The 25,615-nt window shown below is 44.1% G+C and overlaps 1 protein-coding gene across 2 annotated transcripts in view; it reads left to right on the top strand.

Annotated features, from left to right (window-relative positions):
• ANKRD52 (ankyrin repeat domain 52) overlaps nt 1-25,050 on the top strand; it is a 70,246-nt gene extending 45,196 nt beyond the window's left edge. The window contains exons 21-29 of one of the 2 annotated variants that reach the window (XM_079966348.1): nt 865-1,084; nt 1,490-1,577; nt 3,068-3,151; nt 4,766-4,911; nt 5,019-5,101; nt 5,808-5,890; nt 7,629-7,720; nt 7,912-7,988; nt 9,650-9,786. In XM_079966348.1, coding sequence (XP_079822474.1) covers nt 865-1,084; nt 1,490-1,577; nt 3,068-3,151; nt 4,766-4,911; nt 5,019-5,101; nt 5,808-5,890; nt 7,629-7,720; nt 7,912-7,979 — 864 coding nt within the window. In that variant the 3' untranslated portion in view covers nt 7,980-7,988; nt 9,650-9,786. Of the gene's footprint in view, nt 1-864; nt 1,085-1,489; nt 1,578-3,067; nt 3,152-4,765; nt 4,912-5,018; nt 5,102-5,807; nt 5,891-7,628; nt 7,721-7,911; nt 7,989-9,649 lie in introns of both variants that reach the window. The other variant, XM_079966347.1, reaches the window with a different exon arrangement.
• The last annotated feature ends 565 nt before the right edge of the window (nt 25,051-25,615 follow it).

The following is a 25,615-nucleotide window of genomic DNA, read 5'->3' on the forward strand; positions in this document are numbered from 1 at the left end:
TTTGGCTCTATAAGACTACTTTTTCCCTCCTAAAAAGTAAGGGGAAATGTGTGTGCGTCTTATGGAGCGAATGCAGGCTGCGTGGCTATCACAGAAGCCAGAACAGCAAGAGGGATCGCTGCTTTCACTGCGCAGCGATCCCTCTTGCTGTTCTGGCTTCTGAAAGTCAGAATATTTTTTTTCCTTGTTTTCCTCCTCCAAAAACTAGGTGCGTCTTGTGGTCTGGTGTGTCTTACAGAGCAAGAAATACGGTATATCCTAGACCAGGGGTGTCCAAACTTTTTTCAAGAGGGCCAGATTTGATGAACATACGTGATTGATTGAAGTTGTTAAGCTTTGCTTGCAATTTTACCCCAAAGTTGTTGTTTTTTGCGATTGATGTTGTTGAGCTTTTCTTAGGATTTTACACCAGCAAATAAACTGCCACAGCAGCAGGATTAAAAGAAACAGCGGGCCGGATTAGGCCCCCGGGCCAGACATGCTTGTCCTAAACTGTTGGCAAAGAACTTCATGTGCCAGACAGAAGCATTTCAAGGCACTTTGGTTTGGAAAGTGAGGTTAGAACAGGATGAGAGAGAAAAAGGAGAAATATTTTTCCGTTGTTTACAGACTCAGGATTTGCTCTAGTAAATAATGGGTTATTGGCTGGTGGTATCAATTTACAATGTCATTAAAAACCCTTATAAGTAACAGTTGACTGCTGTGTCTGTCTTTGCCGTGTCCTGCTGGTTTCAACGTGCCACCAAAGAGAAGCGCCCCATTGCTATCCCGGCACTGCCAAGATTCCTTTATAGTAACCCAGCGTTATCAGTATTTGGCTGGGGCACATTCTTTCATCCTTCACTGTTCTTTGCTCACTCCCAGGCTGTGACTGGCTGTGAAGACTGCCTTGCAGCACTGCTGGACCATGATGCCTTTGTATTGTGTCGGGATTTCAAGGGCCGGACCCCGATCCATTTTGCCTCGGTGTGTGGGCATTCCGAAATCCTGAGGACCTTGCTGCAGGCAGCGCTCTCTACTGACCCTCTGGACTCTGTGGTGGACTATAGTGGCTACTCACCAATGCACTGGGCTTCTTACAGCGGTACGAGTTACACATGATTCTGATTGTTCTTTTCCTGTGCCAAGGCAGAGAACCAGTCCAACCGGGGTTCTGTTCAGTAGGGCCACTAGTAGGATACTCAGCATGTAGCGAGTACACAGCTCTCTACGTATTCTGAGTGCAGAACTTGGTGCTGCAGAGAACAGCACTCTAGAGACGCATTCCCCTGCTGGAAGTGTATGTCAGTCTGTTGCAGCCTGGCTTATTAAAGCAAGCTGCAGAAACTCATAGTCACCACCTTCCCAGTTTATGGCTGTTTTGTTGATCAGGGAGAAAGGGTCTTTTCAAGTCCTTGGGCAAAGGCGCCTTTTGATTGTGCTCATAATAATTTCTTGGATGTTGAAGGTCATTTGATAATGCCTTCTGCCTCTTTTCTCCCTTTGCCAGGGCATGAAGATTGTCTTGAATTGTTACTTGAACACAATCCATTTGCATACCTAGAAGGAAACCCCTTTACTCCATTGCACTGTGCGGTGTAAGTCTCAATTGGTCCTTTGGAGGGTGGGACGGGGTGTGGAAGCAAAGACCAAAGTGGATGTTTGGTTTTCGTGATGAGTGGCTGGACTTCTGTGTTTCTAAAGAAACTGTATCTCAAAAGATGTACCTTAGGCCTGGAACATTTTAAATAATAAGCGATTAGTGCAAGAGACCCTGTTGTTACCATATAGTGCATTCTTAAGGAGCCTCCATCACAGATAAACAACTAGCCCTGCAGTTTGCCGTGGCTTCTCCCAGACTGCGGAGCATCTAATCTCATGAAGTGCTGATGGTTTTTTGTTAGAGATCCTTAGCCCCCTCTTATAACTTATTGTTTCCCTGCCTGGGTGCCATCACAGGCAAGCCAGTTTCAAACTGTTTAAATTTGGAGCATATTCACACCCTAAATGTTATATTCTAGTTAGTGCAGTCTTGACTCTGGATGTTTTTCTGTGGATGCAGTCTTCATGAGAACCGCTAGAGGGCACATCTAACCTGCAGAACTCTTCCTTCACCACAAGCAGAATGATGAGTCAGTTTCAGCAATGTTAGGCTTTCTCCCAGAATGTGCAAGCTTTACAAGGAGTGGATAGCAGGACCGAATAGCAGACTGCTCTGCTGACCTAGTTCTTAGCTCTTACTTCGTTCGTTCTACCAGAGAAGAGAGTTGAGGTCAGGATACCAAAGTTGTACCCCTAGTTTTGATAGTGTGAACACCTACAAGGGGTCGTTGCCCCCAAGTACTGTAGTCTCTCTGGATTGATTGATTTACCGTTCTAGTCCACCCTAACCTAACAGCTCAGAAATGTGATGCAACCACATTAAAATACTATCAAGTCTCCATTACATCTAGCTTAGCCTTGACCTCTGAAAGCCAACCCAAACCAGGTCTTGAAGTGGTTTTGAACAATGTCCAGGTTTGCATTGGAAGAGTTTCCAGGGACAGGTAATTCCATAGCTGACAGAAATCACTGAGAATGCTTTATTTGTGTTTTAATGTTTTTGTGTGTTTTTACGGAAGGAAGATCGGCAAAAACATTTTTTTCCTTGTACATTTCAAGTTATAAACAGCTCTGGAAAATAAAAGATCAGCAAAGATTACAATTCCAGAGCAGTTTCTTCCTTTGTTTTTCAGTGGCTGTCTCCAAGGCTACCTTTATAAAACTGCCTTATACCAATTCCGATGGTTTATCTGTCATAGTCTCTCTGGATATTGCTGGACTGCAAGTCCCATCATCCCTGCCCATTGACCATGCTACCTGGGGTTGCTGGGAGCTGGAGTCCTGCTACCATGCTACCTGGGGTTGCTGGGAGCTGGAGGGCCGTAAATTCCCCATCCCTGCCCTAGTGTCTCAAGGAGAGGCCTTTTCCTGCTTGAAGTTCTTTTTAAGCAGAGATGCCACAGATTGAAGCTAGGATCTCCTGCATGCAAAGCATGTAATTTGCCACGTTAGCTCATTTGCTTCTCCCATTTTCTTCCTTCTGCAGAATTAACAACCAGGATGGCACTTCTGAGATGCTTGTGGAAGCATTGGGTGCCAAGATTGTTAATAGCAGAGATGCCAAAGGAAGGTGAGTGAGTGTGCAGCCTTGTTGATTGTCGTTGGTGGGCATTCTAAGTATACCGTCCCCTCCGAAACTCATCAGTCATCAGTGCCTAGGCCATTGTTAGGATAGGAAACTTTGCTTCAAGAATTGACAAAGATGCTGGAGGAGTTGTTAACAGGGTGCAGACGAGGAGTCCCTCACATTAGCAATGTCAGGTGATGCTAAACTGAAGCCTAAGGTAAAGGTAAAGAGACCCCTGACAATTAGGTCCAGTTGTGGCCAACTCTGGGGTTGCAGCGCTCATCTCGCTTAACTGGCCGAGGGAGCTGGCGTACAGCTTCCGAGTCATGTGGCCAGCATGACTAAGCCGCTTCTGGCGAACCAGAGCAGCGCACGGAAACGCCATTTACCTTCCCGCCGGAGTGGTACCTATTTATCTACTTGCACTGGTGTGCTTCCGAACTGCTAGGTTGGCAGGAGCAGGGACCGAGCAGCAGGAGCTCACCCCTTCACGGGGATTCAAACCGCCGACCTTCTGATCGGCAAGTCCTAGGCTCTGGTTTAACCCACAGCGCCACCTAGTTACTACTAATTTGGTTCAGTTCCCTACATTGCTGCCAGTTTCTTAGGGTGGAAACAGACATTATGGTGGTCATAAAAAAACTCTGGCCTTGCATTTCCTCCTCTGCTGTTTCACCAGAAAAGTGGTGTTATTTAACCAACAGCCAGTTAAGCGGAATGAGGGCGGGAAACCTGAGTGTGATGGTTTCACATAATAACACCTGCAGCATGTTTTTGAGCAGAGAGGAGGTGCACAGCTTCTAAAGAGTGAAAGATGATGCTTACTTAGCAATGTTCACAAAACGGCACATGCTGGAAAAAGTTGCGTTGTTGCTCACTTGATGATGTGACAGGCACTGCTCAAGCTATCCCTGTGGATTTGGGTAGCTACATTTCACACAGCACTAAAAATTGCAATGCATATGTTAGTTGGGGTGGGGGTTTGCTTTCCTAGTAGCAAAATGCTGCTGTGTTAGTGCTGGGGAAATGGGACACCCCTGTAGAAAAGCTACCCTGGGGGAATATTAATTTAACAAGTTAAATCAGTAATGATGATAAAAGGTAAAGGGACCCCTGACCATTAGGTCCAGTCGTGACCGACTCTGGGGTTGTGGCACTCATCTCGCTTTATTGGCCAAGGGAGCCGGCGTATAGCTTCCGGGTCATGTGGCCAGCATGACTAAGCCACTTCTGGCGAACCAGAGCAGCACACGGAAACGCCGTTTACCTTCCCGCTGGAGTGGTACCTATTTATCTACTTGCACTTTGAGGTGCTTTTGAACTGCTAGGTTGGCAGGAGCAGGGACCGAGCAACGGGAGCTCACCCCGTCGCGGGGATTCGAACCGCCGACCTTCTGATCGGCAAGTCCTAGGCTCTGTGGTTTAACCCACATCGCCACCCGCATCCCACAATAATGATGATAACAGGGTCTTTAAAAGGAGTATTAGCTGCACTCTTGACTGAGTGAAGAAACAATATTCTGAAGAGGTGTTAGTTCAGCAGGAATAAAGGTGGAATTTGGAAGAATGCCAGGGTCTATGCATGTTAAAAGCATTTGGGGTTTTTTTTCATTCCAGGACCCCCCTTCACGCTGCTGCCTTTGCAGACAACATCCATGGTTTACAACTGCTTTTGCGCCACCAGGCTGAGGTAGACGTGACTGACCAACTGGGAAGGACCGCTCTTATGATGGCTGCTGAGAATGGCCAGACCGCAGCAGTTGGTGAGTAGAGAATCCATAACATTTATGCCTCTCCCCCCCCCCGCCTTTTTACTGAAGTATGTCACGGTTTGCACCAACTCTCACTTGGCATCGCCACCTATTTTCAGAGTTTCTGCTGTACAGAGCAAAAGCGGATCTAACTGTGCTGGATGTCAACAAGAACACAGCTCTTCACCTGGCCTGCAGTAAGGTAAATATCCAGGGAGGACCTGCAAGCAGTATTCCCCCACTCCTTGCACCACCCACCTGTCAATCACCTGATTTCAGGCGATTCAACTTCAATGGAATAATGAGTGCATTCATACTTGAAAGGAAAACCGGGAGCATGTCCTGAGGGCATTCCAGATTCTTCCTTAATTAAGCAATTTTGGAATTTATTGCCTTTCTCTGTTGCTACAGGGCAATTAAAAAAAGAAAAGAAAGACATTTAACTGTACCAGTGGCTGGAAAGGAAGAGCCAGAAGCACTTGCTGCATGCTCAGAATTCTTCCTTTCCTCATGGGTTTATGTGTCCTGCACTTTTTTATTATATTTCTATGTTGCTTTTCATTCAAATGACATAACGGAGCATAACAGAACCTCGCAAATGCAGCATAAATCATATAGAATAATTAACAAACCATCAGTAAAACAATTGCAATCTATAAACCACTATTTTAAAAAGCATCTAAAATAAAAATAAAAAGCTGAACAGCACAGCTACAACAAAAGTTACTCCTTCCCATTTACAAGCTTGCTCTAATTATAACGACCATAATTTCGTCTATTTGCACAACATAGCAAGCCATATTTAGATGGAATTTGTGCGTGGAGATTGGGGAAGGGGGTGTAGCTTAAGAAAGGCACCTGCCTTCCAAATAAATCATTCCTTTAAATAAATTATCTTTTCTTTCCAGGGTCATGAAAAGTGTGCCTTGTTGATTCTGGGGGAAACCCAAGACCTTGGCCTTATCAATGCAACTAACAGTGCTCTGCAGATGTGAGTATTTGTGCAGCTGGTGGAAACAAGAGACTGTTTGGTTCCCCCTGCCTTTCCTTGTTTTCCTTCTTGCCAAGTACATTCCTAGCAATGAGACAAGGGTAGGCATCTTGTTAGTCGGCCCTAAAAAAAAAAAAAAAAGTCTTCTGCATTTGGATGGGCGCTCTACATCTGTGAGTAGACCTGGAAAAAGAAAAGCATTTATTTTGATGCTCCTGGTCTTAAAGGATTTTACAGCCAGGAATGTGGGTGGTGTGATCTCATGCCTCACCCATCTTCTTTGGAGATACTCAGTGTATGAGCTTTCTTGCATGAAAAGGGGATGCTAGGTTAGCTGACAAATCAGAACTCTTGTTACGTAACTCCTCAGTGTTGGGGAACTAAGAGATCTTCTGATGGAAGTTTGTCACAGAGCCATATTCTCAGGGTCTGAATAACATCAGCACACTAAGCCTGAGAAGTCTTGTGCTTGGTTGTATTTATTTCTTTAAAAAAATATTTACTACCCTTGCAATCATTAGGAGCTCAAGCCAATTAATAGCAATATAAAAATCAGGTGGGTGTGCTTGTTGCTTAAGATAACAAAGATAACTATACAGATAGAAAGTTACATATACATAATACTAATATACTGTGTCATGGTGTCTAGTATCAAAAATCTGAAAGGCTCGATGAGAAATTTTTAAACTTTGAGTCTAAAACAGTGATGGATTGCAGCCTGGTGGACCTCACTTGAAGAGAAGGTCCCTCTGCTGCATCACCACCAATTCTGTGAAAAAGATTCTGTTTACAAATTCCCAGAGCAAAATTTCCCACAGAAGTGTAATCCAGAATCGTATTTTCCCTAAAGAACTGAAAGGTGGGTAGGGGGCTCTTAATGCCATATGCTTTTGAAAACTATTGGAATGAACACATTGCAAAAAGCAATTTGAAAAGCCTTTCCAACTTTCACAGAACATACTGCAGGATGAACTACAGATCTATTTGACCCACAGAATTAAATGTTTACATCAGGCATAGGCAAACTCCGGCCCTCCAGATGTTTGGGACTACAATTCCCATCATCCCTGACCACTGGTCCTGTTAGCTAGGGATGGTGGGAATTGTAGTCCCAAACATCTGGAGGGCCGGAGTTATTGGTAAAACCTATTTGGTGTTTCACAACTTTCTGACCAGTTGCAGGAGCTTAGCCAGACCTAGTAGAGTACACACAGAATCCACGGAAGCAATTGGCAACTTGGCTGCAGACAGGATAGACGAAGCAAGAACCAGGAACTTGTAGTTAGGTGTTTATTATATACAGTGGACTATTTACAGGAACAGAACATGGATCTTTTGCTAGCTCTCTGACGCGACTCACAACTCCTACACTGATACAGAACTCTGAACACTGAAATACTGAACTAACACATTCCAGTTAGTAGGCCATTAATTATCACTCCCTTTAGAGAGCTTGACCAATCAGGGAGCGGCCTCCATGTCTGTTATCACCAGGCAGACTTACTCCTTCAGATTGCCTTCTGGCTGTCTGCCAAACCTTAATTGACTGTGTGAGTAGCTGCACGTACACAGTTTCCCAACAAGAGTTTTACGTGAAAATCCTCTGATACATTCCTCTCTTGGAACACGAGTCAGATAAACTTTGTGAATGCCTTCATTTCAAAGAGACGCATTTCTCACTTCCTCTCCCAAGGTTCATCCAGTAATGCCTTTCCTTTTCTCTTCCTGCAATTCCCAGGCCGCTCCACATTGCAGCCCGGAATGGACTGGCCTCTGTTGTTCAGGCTCTGCTAAGCAGAGGTGCCACTGTGCTTGCAGTGGATGAAGAAGGTGCGTATTTTCACACCTGGAAGCCCTTCCGGATGAGCGGGGTCAGAGGCTCATGTATATATGTTGGCAAAATCTGTTGAGTCTACATGGGCAGGCTGGTTGGGGGGATGTTCATGTTTACACACGTTCTGTATTTTTATTTGAAATGGTGTGAGACCATCTCCTTCCTGTTCCCTTTCCATTCACTCCAGATGTCATGCTCTTAATCTGTTGGCTGGTGGGTTGGTGGTGTTTGTGTGACACAACACAGTGCAGCTGAACCAGGAATGTATGGCTTTTCAATTATTTTTTTAACACTTTCATTGCTGGAGGAAGGTAGCCCTTTAGAATTTGAGCAACCACCAAGTTCCATAGGATTACGCTGATGGCGCTCTAAAAATGGTTATCAAAGCAGGATGATGAAATTTCAGAAGTTTGATGTACAGTGGTACCTTGGTTCTCAAACTTAATCCGTTCCGGAAGTCCATGCCAAAACCAAAGCATTCCAAAACCAAGGTACGTTTTCCCTTAGAAAGTAATGCAAAACGGATTAATCCGTTCCAGACTTTTAAACACAACCCCTTTAACATGAATTTTGCTATCTAAGGAGACCATTGAACCATAAAATTAAAGCAATAATCAATGTACTGTACTACAAAATAAATAAGACAGTATTGTAGATGATTAAAAAATTAAATTATTTTTTTCTCTTACCTGCACTGATGATAGTCATTGTTTGGATCAATCAATCAGTAGCTTAACTGGGTTCCACACAGTCACAAAAACAAATTAACCGAAAAAACCTCAAAAACGCAAAACAAATAGCAAAAACAAAAGCGCCAAACTTAATCCGTTCCGGAAGTCTGTTTGACTTCTGAAATGTTTGAAAACCAAGGCGCAGCTTCTTATTGGTGCAGGCACCCAAGAAAAAATAGCCGGCAGCCATATCAGACGTTTGGCTTCTGAAAAACGTTCGAAAACCGGAACACTTACTTCTGGGTTTTCGGCGTTTCGGAACCAAGGCGTTTGAGAACCAAGGTACCACTGTATTCCATTGGTCCAAAGAATCCCTTGACACTTGTGCTCTATTGCAGGTGGTTGGTGGGGTAGGAAAAATGAGCTTCAACCACTGAGGATGCGCAACAACCAGAACGTAACATTTCCTCTCAGAATCTTAGAGAAATGGTGCCCATCTGTAGGGAGTTCCTGTGCTCTGTCTGAATGTATCTCTTAAGCAGGAGTTGTTTATACAAAGGGGCATGGAAATGTATCCACAGAGTATGATCTCTTGAGTGTGTCAGGTCACGGGCTGAGTTTTACCACTCCTTTTTACATACATACACGCCGAGAGAGAGAGAGGAGTACAGAGAGTTGCTGTGCAGGTGGTGTTTGGATAGCACAAAGAGTACTTTGCTTTCACATAGTCTGTGTCCAGCAGATACCAGAGCAGCGATAACACGGCTGTAGCACTAGTGCAATTACGCCACTTACCGTATTTTTTGCTCTATAAGACTCACTTTTTCCCTCCTAAAAAGTAAGGGGAAATGTGTGTGCGTCTTATGGAGCAAACGCAGGCTGCGCAGCTATCCCAGAAGCCAGAACAGCAAGAGGGATTGCTGCTTTCACTGCACAGTGATCCCTCTTGCACCTCTGGCTTCTGAGATTCAGAATATTTTTTTTTCTTGTTTTCCTCCTCCAAAAACTAGGTGCGTCTTGTGGTCTGGTGCGTCTTATAGAGCGAAAAATACGGTATTTTATGCTGAGGGTCGGGGAGGGGAAGAGCCAGTTTTTATAAAAGGAAACAGCAGCCAGTTCATGATAAAACAACTGATGTTATGTGCTGAACAGGTTGTCCAACCCTTCTTGGAAAAGATGCTTTGGGGGGTGGGTTGCCCAAGAATGGGGGATTATTATTTTTTAGGGGACTGAGTTTGTGTTTCTGTTTTTCAGGCCATACCCCAGCCTTGGCTTGCGCCCCCAACAAGGACGTGGCCGACTGCCTGGCACTTATCCTTTCCACCATGAAGCCTTTTCCACCAAAAGACGCCATCAGCCCTTTCAGCTTCAACCTCCTCAAGAACTGCAGTATTGCTGCCAAGACAGCAGTCTGTAGTGCCCTGCCCAACGGCAACAGCTGCCCCTACACCAAGGATAGGCACAATGCCATCGGCTTAGATGGCTGTTACTCGGAGTAGCTTAAAAACAAACAAACCACGATGGGTGATCTAATATCTTCTATTTATTTAGGAATTCTATAAATATAGGACACTTTAAAGGAGAACAAGACTGGAATGGGCCTTCCAAAATGGCCTAGGTACCAAAAAAGAAAGAGAGGGGGGGGGGTCTTGGCTTCTGCTTTCTATTTAGACCTTTGCTTTCACCACTGGCATCTCCTGCCGTCAAAGTTAACAAAAAGCAATGTGGCTCTCAAAACAAATCCACAGCGCTCCATTTGCAATACCTTAAACAGTTCTGTTTGAGTCTAAATTAGCACAGAAACCTGCCCAAATGCTGTCGCCCTTTGTTTCCGAGGCCACGGCCTTGGTAAGATTTAGGGAACAGCCAGCTGTTTAAATTCCAGTTCCTCTGGCTTGATGCTTCCGGGAACTGAAGGAAGGGCCAAGCCAAATTAATTTCCTGCGGGGATGCTTGCCGATTAATGAGCACATCACACGACTGGAGGGGCCTGAATTTGAAAAAAAGTAAAAATAAAAAATCAGGCTCTTAAAACAGGGTGTCCTAGCCTTACCATCTGCCCGGCTCCCTCCCGCTTTGTGGTAACTTTCTGTGTGCTGCCTGACTTGATAACGTTAAATTTTGTGAGTCGTGCTGTTCTAAGGCAGGGAGCAGAAGCCCTGAACCTCTTAGTTTTATTTGGCATTAGGCGTTTGACGAACGAGGGACCGCCAAGAAGGGCAGCAGCTCCCGGCAAAGTGCCACTATAACTGCTCCTTTCTCTTTTTGTTTGTTTGGTTATTTTTGTTTGTTTGTTGTGCTTGCCCCCCCTTTTTTTTTTATTCCAGTGAAAACACTTGAATTGAGAACTACTGTACCTGGGACACTATGATACCTTAGGCAGCTCGTACTCCCTCGTATGCAAAATGGGTGCTGTTGCCCAGCTGACGCGGTCCTCTCTGACAAAACTTGCGTATGCGTTGCCAGAATTCATCCCTACCATATCAGGCACTTTAGGGATTTTTCTCTTTTTGGAGATTGGTTTCTGTTTGAGGCAGGCAGGGGGTGGGAAGGGTTACAAAACGTTGGATCCCCAAAGAGAATTTCCTTCACGGTTCTCTTCCCCGCAAACCCCACCCTCGGTGTGTTGCGCAGTGTTTTCCCCGTTTAGACAAGTCAGTGTTGCTTTAAAGAAAAGAGATTATTTATAAAGAAACAAGCATTTATCTTCTTTAAAAATAGCAAAAAAAAAAAAGAGAGCTTTCTGCAAGTTTCACCTTTTTTTAAGGAAAACAACGCACTTCAGAACCGTACAATCCTGCAGTTGTATTTATACCCCCGAATGCCATCCAGAAGGCTTCATTAGGACAATGTGCACATGGGTGTTTGTAGGGATGCCTGTGGGGTTGGTGTATGTGTGCGTAAGCGTGTGTGTTTTTTATTTTAAAAAATATATTTATAAAAATGCAGGTTTTACGCATTTTGAGTGTATGCACTGTTTGGTTTTTTTTTCCCTCTTTTTTTTTTTTTTTTTGGTACTGTAAATTGTATCATGTGTAGAAACTAACAACAAAAAATATATATACCATATCACAAGTACGTTCAAAGCCAAAGATTGGGATGTAGCAATCGGCTGAGGGCTGCCAGGGCACATTTTTATTTTTTAAACCAACAATCTTCTTTCCACCTCCTTCCCAGTTCTGCAGTGCTATGCTGGTGCCTATAGAATTACTCCCAAAACATTGCATGTTTGGACCAGTGAGCTTGTTGGGGCTAGTAATTCCCCAACCAGCTTCTCCTTAGGGAATCAGCTAGACTGTTAAGGAGAAAATATGAGCCAGGTATGTGCTTGAACCATCCTGCTTCATGGTTTAAAAGGAATTACTGTTTCTTTAACCAAAAACTGAAAACTGAAAACAGTCTCTTCGTTTCTTTCTTTCTTCTACTTTTTCATTTGCCGCTGACGTTAGAATAGGCACCAGTGCCATTTCCACGGCCTCACTTCCTTCCTTCCTTTTTTTTTTTTTTTTTAAGCGGAGCTTAATCCTGATGCAAGAAAGGCAAAAACTGAAATCTAAAGTGAGAAAACCCACCCACCCCCCTTTCTCTTTTGGCACTGTTTTTAATATACCAAAGCCAAACTCCTAGAGCCAAATACTGAAGCTGCAACGTTGTCCTTTGGTGAACAGTGCATTTTTAAAAGAGAGGTTCTCCATTTTCTTTTTTTGTTTAATCCCCACCAAATGGACTTTTGTTTTCCCCACAGACCACTGCATATCATCTTGAGTCAGCTCTTCAAGCACCAGCTAGCTGCATGTCTCGTTGGTTTGCTGCATACGGATAGGTTGCAAAAATTGGGGGCCTTAAGGTAGCGAGTTCTAGTCTTCTAACGAACCCAGCCATTTCCTTCAACAAAGCCTTCCACAAAGACTAGGGCGCTACTAGCTTAGCTTTTTTCTTTCTTTGATGCCCAAGGAATCGTGAGAGATCTTTTCACCGCAGCTGCTAGATATGAGCGTATTAAGGTTTTAATGCACTTGCCAAAAAGCACAGCAACCGCCTGTTGCAGATTGGCCATTAATTATTATTATTATTATTATTTTAGCTGCACTACGGTCGGGTTAGTTTTCTCTGCCCTCAGTTGCTCCAAGTTCTCTACCTTGAAAGAAAGTGTTAACCTTTCTACACCAAAATACCTCACGTTGGAATAGAAGTGAACAAAACTTGAATGAAAGTTTCCCCCCTTTCCTCCCTGTCCCCTACTTTTTCAATACAGGAAGGTCCTTTTCACTACTTTTGTAGAGAGGGAGAGCTGAAAATAACTTTAAACACCTTGTTTACATTGTTCGTTTGTTTTTTTTAGGTACTAGCAACTTGTAACTTCTTCTAAAGGCTTAATTTTGAACTGCCAGGCCATGGCAGGGGTAGGGGAGGGAGGAAGGGAGGGAAGTTGTAGGGAATTAAGTCTGAAGTCACACTTTCTTTCTTTTTTTTAAAAAAGGGCTAAATTTAATCCTCCTTTACGGACCAGAAACATTTCTGGAGGGCCTTGAGGTATTTTCAAGAAACTGGGGCAGTAGGGAGTAAACGTAATGTTTGTGCTGCAATTTGGAAAGACCTAAACCCTCTCCCTCATCCCTTGGAAGTGACAGACTCTACGCTCACAGGTTTGTACCAGGCAACAGATACCATTTTCCTTTTAACCCAGGGGAATGCGTATTCCTATTGAGAAAGCACAGCCTGTTAAATTGGGGTTGTTGCTGTGCCTGTTTCCACAGAAAACTCTGGTGGAATTGGTTGTGGCATGTTACAGAAGTACAGGGCCCAGGAAATCGGGCTCCTTAGGCAGTAGCATAGTTGCTTGAATATCAGATGTGCCCATCTCAAATTTTAACTGTGTTTTGAAATGGCAATGTGGGATGTGGAGAGGCAGAGGAGCAAAAATGAGCATAGGTTTTCAAGGAGCCTTTCAAAATGAGGGAATCTTCTAGCCCTAGTAATACATGGATTGTGCTTGCATTTTATTTTATTTTATTTTATCTTATTTTATTTTATTAGGATTGTTAGGCACGTTTTCTTTTATTAACTGAGGAAAAATGATGAACTGACACTTGATCTTTTTTTTATTAAAAAAATTAATAATAATAATAGTACCTAACATTCTGATAATGTGTTCTTTTCCTCACATGTCAACATAAAAATTCAATATATGACAATCAATGTGATCTCTTTAAGGGCTTCAGTGTTCTTAGTTCTGTAGCATCATGCATTAATAATTTTTTTTTACGTTCAATTTTGCCCCTGTTCTTTTTTCCTTTTCCTTTAAAAAAAAAAAAAAAGATGAAGAAAATGGAGTGGAAAAATTCCAGCAGCGCATACGTGAATTAAGAATAAATTTGCGGGGTTTTAATTTTGTTTTTGTAAGAAAGGGAAGGTAGGCCTCGGGTGGGTGTCAGCGAAACGTGGCCAGTTCTGTTGCAGAGTTGCCAGTCTTGTTCTCCTTTAATACTGTAACGTGTACATTTTGACAGCACAGCTTGACAATTTTAAGTAATAATCGAAGTGGCTGGTGGTAATAACTTGCATTATTGTGCTAAGATGAGAGTCGGTTTCCCTAGTGCATTGTAAAAGAGGGCTGGAGGCAAACTTCCTTTCCCCCCCTTGCTGTCTCTCTCCCCTTCTCTCCCCCTGCTCTCCTGCCCAGTATTTTGCAAACACATTTGGCTTAAAAGATGTGCAGTATTTTACACGGGGTTGGGGGAGAGGGGCAGGCGGAATGTTGTTTTCCTGTGCAGAAGGTTCTTGCTGGCTGTTGATTCCCGGTTGCCTCCCTCCTTAGGAATGGCCTCGGTCTTGACCATGCATTTTTCTCTGAACCTCAAAAGGTTTACATTTCCCTTCATTTGTCTCGAAAGCAATCATTGGGCTTCCCTCCTTAAACCCCGCCAAATAAGGAAGTTTCTCTCCAACCGCCTTTCTCCAAAGCACTTGCTTTACACGTAAAATAAGCACTTTTGTTTTAAAAAAAAAAAAAAAACAACCACGAGGGTCTCGTTCCCCCTCTTTATAGCAACCCATAGGAGAAAGGCCAGCAAACAAGGAAGGGGGGACCAGGAGGAGCCTGGTTTCTGTTTTGTTTTGCATGGGGTGGGAGGGCAGTATATTTTTTTGTTTTTTTGTTTTAAGTAACTTCATGTCTCTGGAAAATTAATGAACAAAGGGAAGTTGTGTTTAAAAAAAACAACAGCACAAATACATTTCAGTTTGACAAGTGTATTTGCACTGCCATTGTTAGATAAAAGGGCCACCCGCAGGGAGCCCAGCTGAGCCATATAACTATTGACAAACACTGAATGTAAATGTCCTTGTAGAGGGCAAGTACTGGGAAACGATAAATTGAATCTTCTATTCCTAAACGGGCACTTGGTTGAATTTGAAATAACTAATCCTGATGAAATGATGCTGTTCTCTTTTGCTTCTTTTTGGTTGTTTGTTCCCCAAATTGCTGGAGATTAGGAGACCTTTCCTTAGTTTAATTCTGAATTGTTTGTAAGCTCCCTTTGCCCCCGAAAAGGTGAGTGAAATCATGGAGTATAGGCACCCCACCCCAAGAGGGCACATTCAGCTCTAAGGTAAGACATGAATTCTGAGTGGACTGGTTACATACGTCCCGGAACATCATATCTCAGTTTGCATCCAAAATCCCTGCATGCAGTCAGTTTTAGTCTTTGTGGTTTTCAAACTGTGTTCCACAGAGCCTGGGGGAACCTTATGAGAAGGTCTGTAACAGCAAAGTGCCTGAGAGGCAGCTTGCTCCCCACGACCGAGCTTCTCCCACATTACTCGGCTACAGCGAAGTCTTGAGAAACTTTTAGGGCTAACTCCATTTGTGCAGGACATCAGATTGGCCCAGCAGGGTCAGCTGATGCAGAGTGTGAACTGAGAGTAGACCCAAACCCCAGAATCCCTTGCAATGTGCAGTGGATCGGCAGGGGGCCTCCTTGGCCAGACGCATTGATGTGAATGGGTTGGCATTTTAAACTGCAACTTAAATGTACCATCTTGTACAATCCGTTCAGACTATAAGCCCAACTCGCCTTTGCCTTGAGGTTTCTCCCCCCCCCCCTTCCAAGTCCAGGAAAAGAAAAGGGGGTGGGCAGGTGGGTGAGAATCTGTGCTGGGAACACAGTTGTGAAAACATTGGATTGTTCAGTTATTTAAAGCATCTTCCCTTGACTTGAATTTTTCAGGATGCTCAGTATTGAGCATGCAGCGTTTTAAAAATCAAACGTAGCTTCTGCTCAATTTAATTTCTTGGAAACTGTCCATGTTAGCTGGAAGAAGAAAAAGTGACAGTGGGGATGTGCTTTAAACAAAAAAATGTTTCCCAGCTTAAGCCAGAAGGACATTAATGGGTATTAGGGATTCCTGTGAACCTTGGAGTGATGATTACATTTGAATCATGAATATTGGGTCAAAAATGAGTCCTTGGTGTTACAAGAGGAAGTAATCTGGGGGGAGGGCAGGAAATGAATTTTTAAGGACTCTTCAAGGCATCTGTAGCAAGTTCTTGGTGTCTTTTTTCAGTATCCTATGTGTAAATGCTGCACCTATGTATATTATGCACATAAACATTTCTTTTGAATAAGATAGGACAGACCTCATCACCAGTCAGGTATAAACTACTCTTCCTCTTCTGTGTGTCAGAGTTCCAGTTTGTGTGTTTGTGTGTCTGCGTGTGTGCATCTGTGTGTGACAAGCATCTTTTCAAATTCACTTTTGGTGCAAAGACAGAAGGATTTTAAAAAGAGAGAGAGAGAGAAATAGCCTTACTTTTAACTCCAATCCTATTAGTTTGACAACTTGAATATAATAAAGCAAAATTGCATGAAAGCCTTTGAAACTAGCCGAGCCTTGTGTGTACGGTGGGTGGCAGTAAACTTTTTTCTAAACAAACAAAAAAAAATTTAGTATGCAATTTCAGCCACGTGTGGCTCTTTCTAAAAGTCCAGCTTTCTTGTTTTCTGTAAAGGATGGCACGGGGGGGTTGATAATGCCAACTTGTGCCTGCTTTGCCTTCTCAAAACCTTTGGGAGTTGTGGGGTTTCTCCCCTGAATTGATTGGAAGTAAGACCTTTTTAGCACTGCATGAATAACCTCGAATTGTATTTTCCTTTTTTCATGAGACCAGCATTTCCAGAAGGTGGTGAGACTTTGAAATCCTCTTCAGACATCAACCAGACAGGCAGTGTATAGACACGGACTGTCTGTGAACTGGAGGTGCTCTTGCTTGTCGCTTCACCACTCCTTTTTAGGGCTCTGTAAGGGCTTGAGGGTGAAAGTTAAAGGCTTTCCTTTCATGCTAATTACACTGGAAGTAGCAAAGACAAGCCATTGACATCTGTGCTCATAAGTTAGTGTTTAATTAGGAGGACCAGCAAACATCACTGCTTGTGATGGCAATAAACTGGAAAAAAGAGGATGACTTTTGCCCAAAGGGCAGATTAAGCCCCCAAGACCAAACATTTTGCAAAGCATCAGGAGATAGCCTTTTAATTCGGGTTACTGCTTCTGTTGCATTTTGATGTACTGCCTCAGTTGTGTGTGGTTTTTTTTTTAAGTTGTCTGACTTGCATAGGTGATTGCTGCATTTTGTATAGAGCAGAGCTACAGATCATACCTCCAATTGGAGATTTTCCATCAGCAGAGTTAGAGACTACCTCAGGAGAAAGCACGAATTGACTTGACCTCTGGAAGCGACTCCTGCATCGTCTCTTGGCTTGGGGTTGTAGATCTGTATGTGTGTTGAGTGTGTTTGTTCATCCACTCCGTGGGGAATAATACTTTTTTTGCCCAGATCCGTCCTGGCTGCAGTGTGGTAAAACCAACATTGGATCAGTCAGCGTGATCATGCGGGCAATGAAACACAAGTCTGGCTACTTGGTATATTAGGATTCTGCCAGAGCCCATGTAGCTACAGCATCCTTCAAAACACACCTGGCTCCTGTTAAATGAATGAAACCCCTCCAATAGTCCTTCCTTTGATGTAGATATAGTCATATTTCAACCAGGGCAGGGAGGCAGCACTCCCCAAAGTCCATGTTGCAGCCTAGAGAACAAGCCTGTGATACTTGCATTGGGAAGGAAGTCTAGGCTCTCACTTTCTGGGCATTGCCTTAATTCCTGTATTTTGCACTAATGTGTTGTCTGGCCAGTTGGTGGATGTCTTAGGCAAAAGCGGAGGGGAGGGGGGAGAATACAAAAGAATGAACAGTGCGCACTCTGGGTGAGAAGGGGAGAGGCGAAGCCTTTCCAAGTGACCAAAAGGAGAGAGAAAGCCAGCCTTTTCCGTTGTTTGCATGCAGCAGAGCCCAGGGAGCCCGGTGCCCAAATTCAGGTGGCAGGTGGCGAGGAGGGTCCCTGTCTGTTCTTGTGTACTGAAGACACACTGCTTGCAGTCACGGCACACCTTTGAAAAGGCTGCTGCGGATAGGCTAGGGGGTATGAAATGGAAGGCCTTTTTGCACTGACATACAGATGATCAAAGAACTAGCTTTCCAAAAGGAGGAAACCAGAAAACGCCACCCCCTCATTAACTGGAAAGGAGAGGAAACCTTTGCAGACCGAAAAGCAAATAGGGCATTATTGCAACCAGAGTGCTAACGGTCTACTGTGTAGTATTTTTGAAAGGCATTTTTCATTGGTCCGCTTGAAGGTACGTACCCAAAATGGCTGCTCATGTTTGCATTTGTGTCTTGAACATGGTTAACTGCCAAAAGGTTCCTGTTACGGACTGGATGAGCTTCAGTTGGTCCAGGCGCTGTACATACCTACTGCTTGTTGACCCTTGTGCAGATGACTGAGGGAAACGCAGCCAAATGTGTTCTCCTGGCATGTCCCCTGATTGCTTTCTCTCTCTCTTTCCCCCTTCCCCTCCTTCTAGGGGTTCCCCTTTTGACACCCCCGTCGGCTTCTGATCCTTTAGCTGTTTGGGGATGTTGCCGGGAAGGTTGTTTTAAATAAGAAACGGACATTGTGTCAAAATGTTAATAACTTTAAATAAATAAATCATTCCAGAAGCTTTAGACCTCTAGCACGTAACTTGTGTTTACATTCAAGAAGCACGTTGCAAGATGATAAAGCAAATTAGACCAATTGCTCTTCCATCTTCCTGCGGTGGAAAAGCTCACAATCCACTAGGGGCCCTTTTCTAAGGATCAATGGGCAGGTGCGTTCTTATCGGAAGGCCTTATGCTCAGAAATTGGGCACGTATTACCCAGCATTCCCCTCACCCATCCTGCCTCACACCTGAATCCAGGTGCATCTCTCTAGCACTGGGCCTAAAGAAGTTTGGCCTTTCTCCTTCCCCTTGATCGATGATCTCTTGCTTTTTTTATTTTCTTCTTCCCTCTCATAAAGGAATATTTAACAGGGTGGGGGATTAGGGTTTATCTCGAAGACACAAACACACACAGAGTTCTGCATCTTGTATGCAAGCTCGCTTCCTAAACTGAGCTGCCCTTAGATGTAAAGCCTTATGAAGGTGCATATGATTTAAATCAACGTAACAATCTGAGTATATTGCATCTCGGGTGTAGTGAAGAAATACAAATTATTATCTGGCCTCTTCTGTCCTAACCTAGCCATCTCCTCTGTTCCCACAACTTGTATAACTGTTCCTCTTAATGCATTTAGTTTGAAGCACCTTCCTCTTCCATCTCAATGATGTTGAATAGTAAGGCTTGATTCCACCGTTTCTGGACACTGTCCTAGTGCCTGACTTGCCTTCATCACGACAGAAATGTTTAGTTCCTTGTCATGCTTAGGGGACTACGGCTAATAGATGCAGCAGTTTTTGCATGTGGATTTAAATAACATTGCAATCTAGAGTGCCTGCAGATTTTCCTTTCTGCAGTTTTGATGGAAACCAAAGGTTCAGTCAGTCTTTGCGCAGCCAGCAGAAAGGGTATGCTGTATGCTTTGTACTTGCCCATTCGTGTCCTCGTGCTGGTTTATTTGTGTCTCGGAGCTCTTATCCCAAGGCAGCCCACTTCCTTTCTTTAGTACCTGGGAAACCTCCTTGCATGCAGACCCCCATTTCCCCCATTTCGGAAATAAAAAAGGAACTTGACACAGAAAGTGTTTTTGCTTCTGCATTTGCTAAGGTTCTGTGCATCTGTTTAATGTGTTGTGCATTAATTGTTTAATCCCTCCCCATCCACCTGTTCCCCTCAGTGACTTGATGTCATGAGTGTGTGTTGTACAGATTGAGAATTTTAAAAATTGCACTAAATATAGCTTTGTGCCAGTTTCTGACCTTTCCTTTGTATAGTCTTTATCCTCCTTTTTTCAAACCAAAAACTCTTCTGTTCCTGGAGGATGATACTAGTGGATCTGTTCTTTCTTTGTCCTTAGTTTACTAGCCTCCTCTCTTCTCACTCAGCTAAGGGGTACCATGCTTGATTTTGTATGGTTGCAAAACATCTAATTCCTTTCATAACTTTCTCCATTACAAAAAGATCTGTTTGCAATTAATTAATACTTTGCTAAACTAGTATCTCAGTCTTAGTGGCATCCATTTGCAATTCCAATATTTGCAGGCGACTTAAAATATATGTGTAAAACTTGAGAGCAACAGTGTATTTGGACAAACTCTCGTTGTTTCCACTTGGAGGGTAGGAGCTAACACTGGGCAAATAATGGATAGGGTAGAGCTTCTCTACACATGCATGTTGTGGTCCTTCTATTCAAATGGTGGCTTTTCAAACGGGAACAGGAAATGATCACTGTTTCCTGAGCTCTTTAATTGGGAGTAACAAGAGAAGCAAAGGCCAGCTTCTTTCATCAACAATTCCCAGCTTAACTGGTTCAGCCTTGTTGTGAAGGACTGGAAGGAATTTGAGATTGTAGTGGTTGCTTCTGGGCCATGATGTTCCATTCTGACGTATTTTCTTGATGCCGTGGGAGGCCCAGTGGACTCTTTCTGTTCTGCTGTTGCCCACTGTATTTGGTTACTTGCTCAAGGCTGGTTGTGAGGGAGAGATTTCCGTTTTCAGAGTGCACATGGTCCTCCTTCCTGCGTATCTTTGGCACAATTCCCCTGGCCATGGTAATTAAGCACAAACAGAAGTTTTTCCACAACAGGGTCGCTAGAATAAGAACCTGGCAGTAACTCCGGGTCAGAGCCCAGCTGGCTAACTTGCAGCGAAGTTGCCTTCTTGCCATCTCTGCACACACATTCCTTCTCACCGGTACCATCCGCAAGAATTCATTAAATCCTTTGAGGCCTCGGGTGCAACGTTGATGCACATAAGAGAGGAATATATGCTGTGATGATCTGGTGGGAGATGGTTGATGCAGGGGTGCAGCCGTCATCGGGGAGCAGCTTATACGACTTTTCACTGTTCCTTAAGTTAGTAGAGCCCAGCAAAAGATACCATTTGGAGCTCAAGTTATTGGGAGAGAACCGGGTTGCCTTGGCTCACACAGTCACTTGTCTTCCAGACTGGGGAAAGACTGTCCCAGGTTTTAAAATCTGCAAAATGTGAAGTAGAGCATTTCCAAACCTCTTTTGTTTTGCGGGGGGGGGGGGGGATGTCAAAATCAGGGTGATCCGGAAAACAGGATGAATGAGTTTATGCACTATTATGTTGCATGGAAATAATATGTTGCACCAACGAGACGCTGCTGTAGTTTAATTGTCTTTGGACATGTGATCCAATGCCCTTCATATTTCTGTCTTTGATAGTCTTGCTTTGCAACTGGGATTGGGGCTCCATTTTGACAATCTTGACACAGAGCTTAACAGGTAAACAGTATCTATTTGCCTTGGTTGCATAAACGCCTCTGATGAACTGCATTTGTTGCTTAGGTTTCTTGAGGTGGAGCTGTGGTCTTTTAATTTGGGGGGGGGGTGCGTGTGTGTGTTATCGTTAGCGTTCCTGTTGCATGTTGTGTTTTGAATTGCTTGGCCATGCTGCGCCACAAATTGTTGAGCTGGAGTGTGTGGCGGCGATTCTTTTGAAGACCAGCAGGAGCTGCTTTCATTACGTTCTGTTCATTGCTCGGAGAGCGTCCATGCTGTTGTTTTGCTGGGTGTGTGCTTGTCTTATAGCAATACTCGTTGGCTCTGATCCTGCGGGCACTTCAAAAACTACCTGTGCTTCAAAACAAATTTCTTCCTTGGGAGCAGCAATAAAGGGGTGGGTTAGGGTTGGGTGAGGGAAATCAGTTACTGTGTTGAGGGTTTGTAGCCTGTTGTATAGCTTGCACTCTTGAATGTGTTTAGTGGGGTGGGGGGGGCGCTTAGCTGTAAACGGAAGGATTTTGAAGGATGGTGGTCAGACCAACATGAGCACTAATTTCACTCCCAGTCAGGGTTTCGTTCTTGGAAGCCCTGGTTATTCACTTATTCTTTGCATCTTTGACCTTGTTCATTCTTCCAGTTGTGTTCCCCCTCTTAACAGTTGCATCCATCCCCCTCCAAAAAGATTACTTTGCACTTGGGCACACAGATGGTGTGTGTCACTCAAGGGGCACTCTAATTGTGTGTTTGTATTTGTGTGAGGTAGGTACAGCCAGTACGTTGTGGTGGTCTTCGTAGTAATGGGTGACTTAAATGGAGTATGTTTGCATGAGCCTCTTTATTGTGCTTCTGGTCCTTACTCCACCTTTTCTCCCCAGTGGAAGGCGTGCATCTGAGCGGGGGAGAGGGTTAGGGGTATAGAACACTGTTACCCCTTGGCTGCAGCATCCAAGGGCCCATAACGTCCCAAAGGGAATTTCTGTATAATTTTCACCTACAGTGGAGGGAAGGCAGTACAGTATTCTTTCTGCTTGACCTGTAATTGCTGCTTGTCAGAGGAAGCCTTTTGTGGAGTGGGATGAATTTTCTAATGCTTGTCGTTCCTGTCAAATCCTAAAGGTGTTCAGAGAAAAATATATATTTCAGTTCAGCATTCTGTTCGGTTAATCTATGTATTTGGGGTGAGGTTTTAATTCTCTATCAGCACCCTCCACAGCCTTTTCTTTAACCGCATTCAGGGCCAGTTACTTTCCCCTTTATTTAAAAGACTTGAGCATTGCTTTTGCTGCTGTGCCTGTTCTTCAGGGAGCTTGCGGTGGGGGAGAAAGGTACCACTTCAGACGTCTTCTGCCAGGCTTCCTTTCAGTTTCAGTTTCCTTTATCGTATTCAGCTGACATCTGAACACACCCTGGCGTCCCAAGCTTGCAGAGGCCACTTGGCTGAGCACTACAGTAAAACTGATATTGGGCTGTGATATTCCACATTTTCCCTCTTGCTTCCTTTCCGTGCCCCCCCTCCCCGTTAAAGTGCTCCCCATTCTGGGCCACAGGCATAGGGATTTTGAGATACAAGGGGACCAGCAATTTAGAACCTGTGTGAAAGAGTGGACTTGGGGACGAGGCATGGAACTCGCCAGTTCTCCCCCTTACGTTGTCTGCCCTAGGTGTGAGCACTTTACTCTGTGTGCGTGTGTGTTCAGTAAAATGAGTTGCAGGTGTTCTAGGACCAGAGGCAGATTGCAGTTACCCGTTTTTTCAATTCTGCCCCCCTCTCTCACACACAAGCCCAGTGGTCAGTTTGCCACCACCCCTGAGATATGTCGCTTAGAAGGGAGCAATCCCTGTGGCAAGTACAATGCCTGCACTGCGTCTCGGAAGAATCCCAGGTAGTAGAACGCTGTACTCTCCCTCCCTCTGTCTTGTGTTAGAGCAATGCTGGCCAGCTGACCTTGCTGTGACTCTACCACCTCAAACAGCTGCCCAGACTCGCCTTTTAGTTCTTTGATTTTATTTTCCCGGGCCAGTGGCCAAACGTGTATTTATATTTAGGGTTGCCCCACCAAACGCAGAGGAGCTCTGCAATAACTAGCATATTTAGAATGCCTTGCTTAGGAAGGGGCATGTCTTGATGTGAGATTCTGTCACCTTTTCAGACATTAATTTAGAGGGGACGAGGGGGAGAGCAGGTGGTCTTACCTACCTCTTGCAATAATAATAAGAATAATAACAAAAAAAGGAGCAGGCTTGGGCACTGTAAAAGCCTTCCTTGCTCTTCATCTTAAAACACTAAGGGCAGACATGGGAGTCCATGCAAGGAAAAAGAAAGCTATATAGGGCAAGAGAGTTGCACTGGAAAATACATTCCTTGCTCTGTATTTGGTCTGTTTCCTCCTCCTGTGATACCTTCAGCAAGCGTAAATTTGGGTGGGGGATAGAAGAAGCTAGGTCACAAATCAACATCTCACACTTAAAAGATCTCCTTTGTTTCCTGTTCAATAAGTTTGGGGTCGGGTGGGGAAGAAGAGTACTTGTGATTTCTCCGACAGAGCACTAAACCTACAACCCTGCTGATCAAAACCAGCATGCAGCCATGTTTACCTCCTTTGAGGCAGGGGCCTTAATTGGGAGTTATTTGGCTAAGGCGGACTCTTTTTAAAAAAAATAAAAAGGTATGCCTTTGTTTATATTTAGGCAAGCTTGAAAGGGTGGACGGGGGAGCGTTGCTTTTTGCAGAATGGCTGCGGGGAGTGCAAATGGAAGTGCTGCGTACAAAACACTCCCCCACTCCAAACACTCCCCAAAAAACAAACACCCACCCCCAACCTATTGGCCTATTGATCCACAGTTGTTGGCAGCGAGGCTTAACTTTGCACCGTGGTCTTGTTAGTAGTGGAGAACTTGGACCAATGTTTAGAAGAGACTAAAAAGGGCTGGGGGTAGAAAAGACACGTTCAGATCAGCTCACAGGCCTACCTTCCTGCTTGCAGGTACACGATCTTCCTTCAAACTGGTTTAAAGCACAAAGAGAGAAACTCGAAACAAAATGCTCACGCAGCAAGTGTCTTGTGGGGTGGGAGCTTCCAAGGCAAATACCACACACACACACACAAAAACCAGTGGCCAGTTCCAGCCTCCATGCAGCAGAGGGTCCCCCCACCCATGTGTTCCGATGTGCAATCGAAGTGTGAATCTTTTTCTACATCCCACCTTATATATAGCCCAAAGGCTGCAGCCGTTTCTGTTTGGCTGCTCACCTTTCCACCTTTCTCAGTGGTTTCGTTACCTCCCCTCGCCTCCCGTTACTTCTCAGTTGGGGAGGGGGGGCGTTTCTTGGCAAAATGAAGCACTTGCCTGTGTGTCCCAAAAAAAAAAAAAAGGATAAACCTACGTTCGGTTCCTAGAAGGAAATGCAGACTTGTCAAACCCGCCACCGACAATTTTCTCCCGCCTGGTTGTTCCGTGAAGTAAATAAATTATATTCGAACTTCTATATAAATATATATTGGAGACCAATAAAGAAAACAGAGAGCTACCGCAAGCCATCTACCCCACCCCCCTTGTCCACACACACCCCTTGCTCAGTGTGAAAGCCACCTTTGTATAAGCCCCCCTGATGTGAACCCAAGTGACTGGTTACCTTTTTTTTTGTCTCTGATGTTACAATATGCATTTTCAGAATTTCTGCATCACCTTTTTGGGGTTAGGGCAAGGGAGGGAGGGGGTCAACCAGGAATTAAGTAAATTAAAATAAATAAAAAAACAAAAGCATTCAGACTTGATCTATTTTCTACAATGTATGCTGCGACCAGGTCCTGTTATTCATATTGTGGCTTTGAATCAATTATGTTTATTAAAATGCTGTTGCTTCTATCTGCCTCTGTCTTCGTTTTTCCCCCCCACCTTGTCTCCAGATATTTGCTGGGGGTGGGTGGGTAAGGATAATGGAAATACTGGAGGAAACGTTGGTATATAACACCTGCAAAATTAGCAAAAATATATAAAACTTGTAATAAATGCTGGAAATGCAGGGAAAAAGAGGGATCCTTCTTCCACATGTGGTGGGACTGCAGAAAGGTCAAAGGCTTTTGGGAAAGTGTATATAATGACATGAAAAGTATATTAAGATATAACTTTGGGAAAAAGCCGGAGGCTTTTCTGCTAGGCCTAGCAGGAAGTGATATAAAGAACAATGATAGTAAATTCTTTCAATATGCAACAACGGCCGCAAGGGTCCTATTGGCCCAAAATTGGAAACAACAGAACATACCGACGCTTGAGGAATGGAGAGCAAAACTACTAGAATACGCGGAGATGGACAGATTGACGGGGAAAATTAGATATTTAAAAGACCAAAGGTTCATTGAGGATTGGGGGAAATTTGTGGAATATCTGGAAAATATAAGTGAAGGTCAGATAACGCTAGTTGGGTTCAAAA

This window comes from Podarcis cretensis (assembly GCF_951804945.1).
Source record: "Podarcis cretensis genome assembly, chromosome: 2".
NCBI lineage: Eukaryota > Metazoa > Chordata > Lepidosauria > Squamata > Lacertidae > Podarcis > Podarcis cretensis.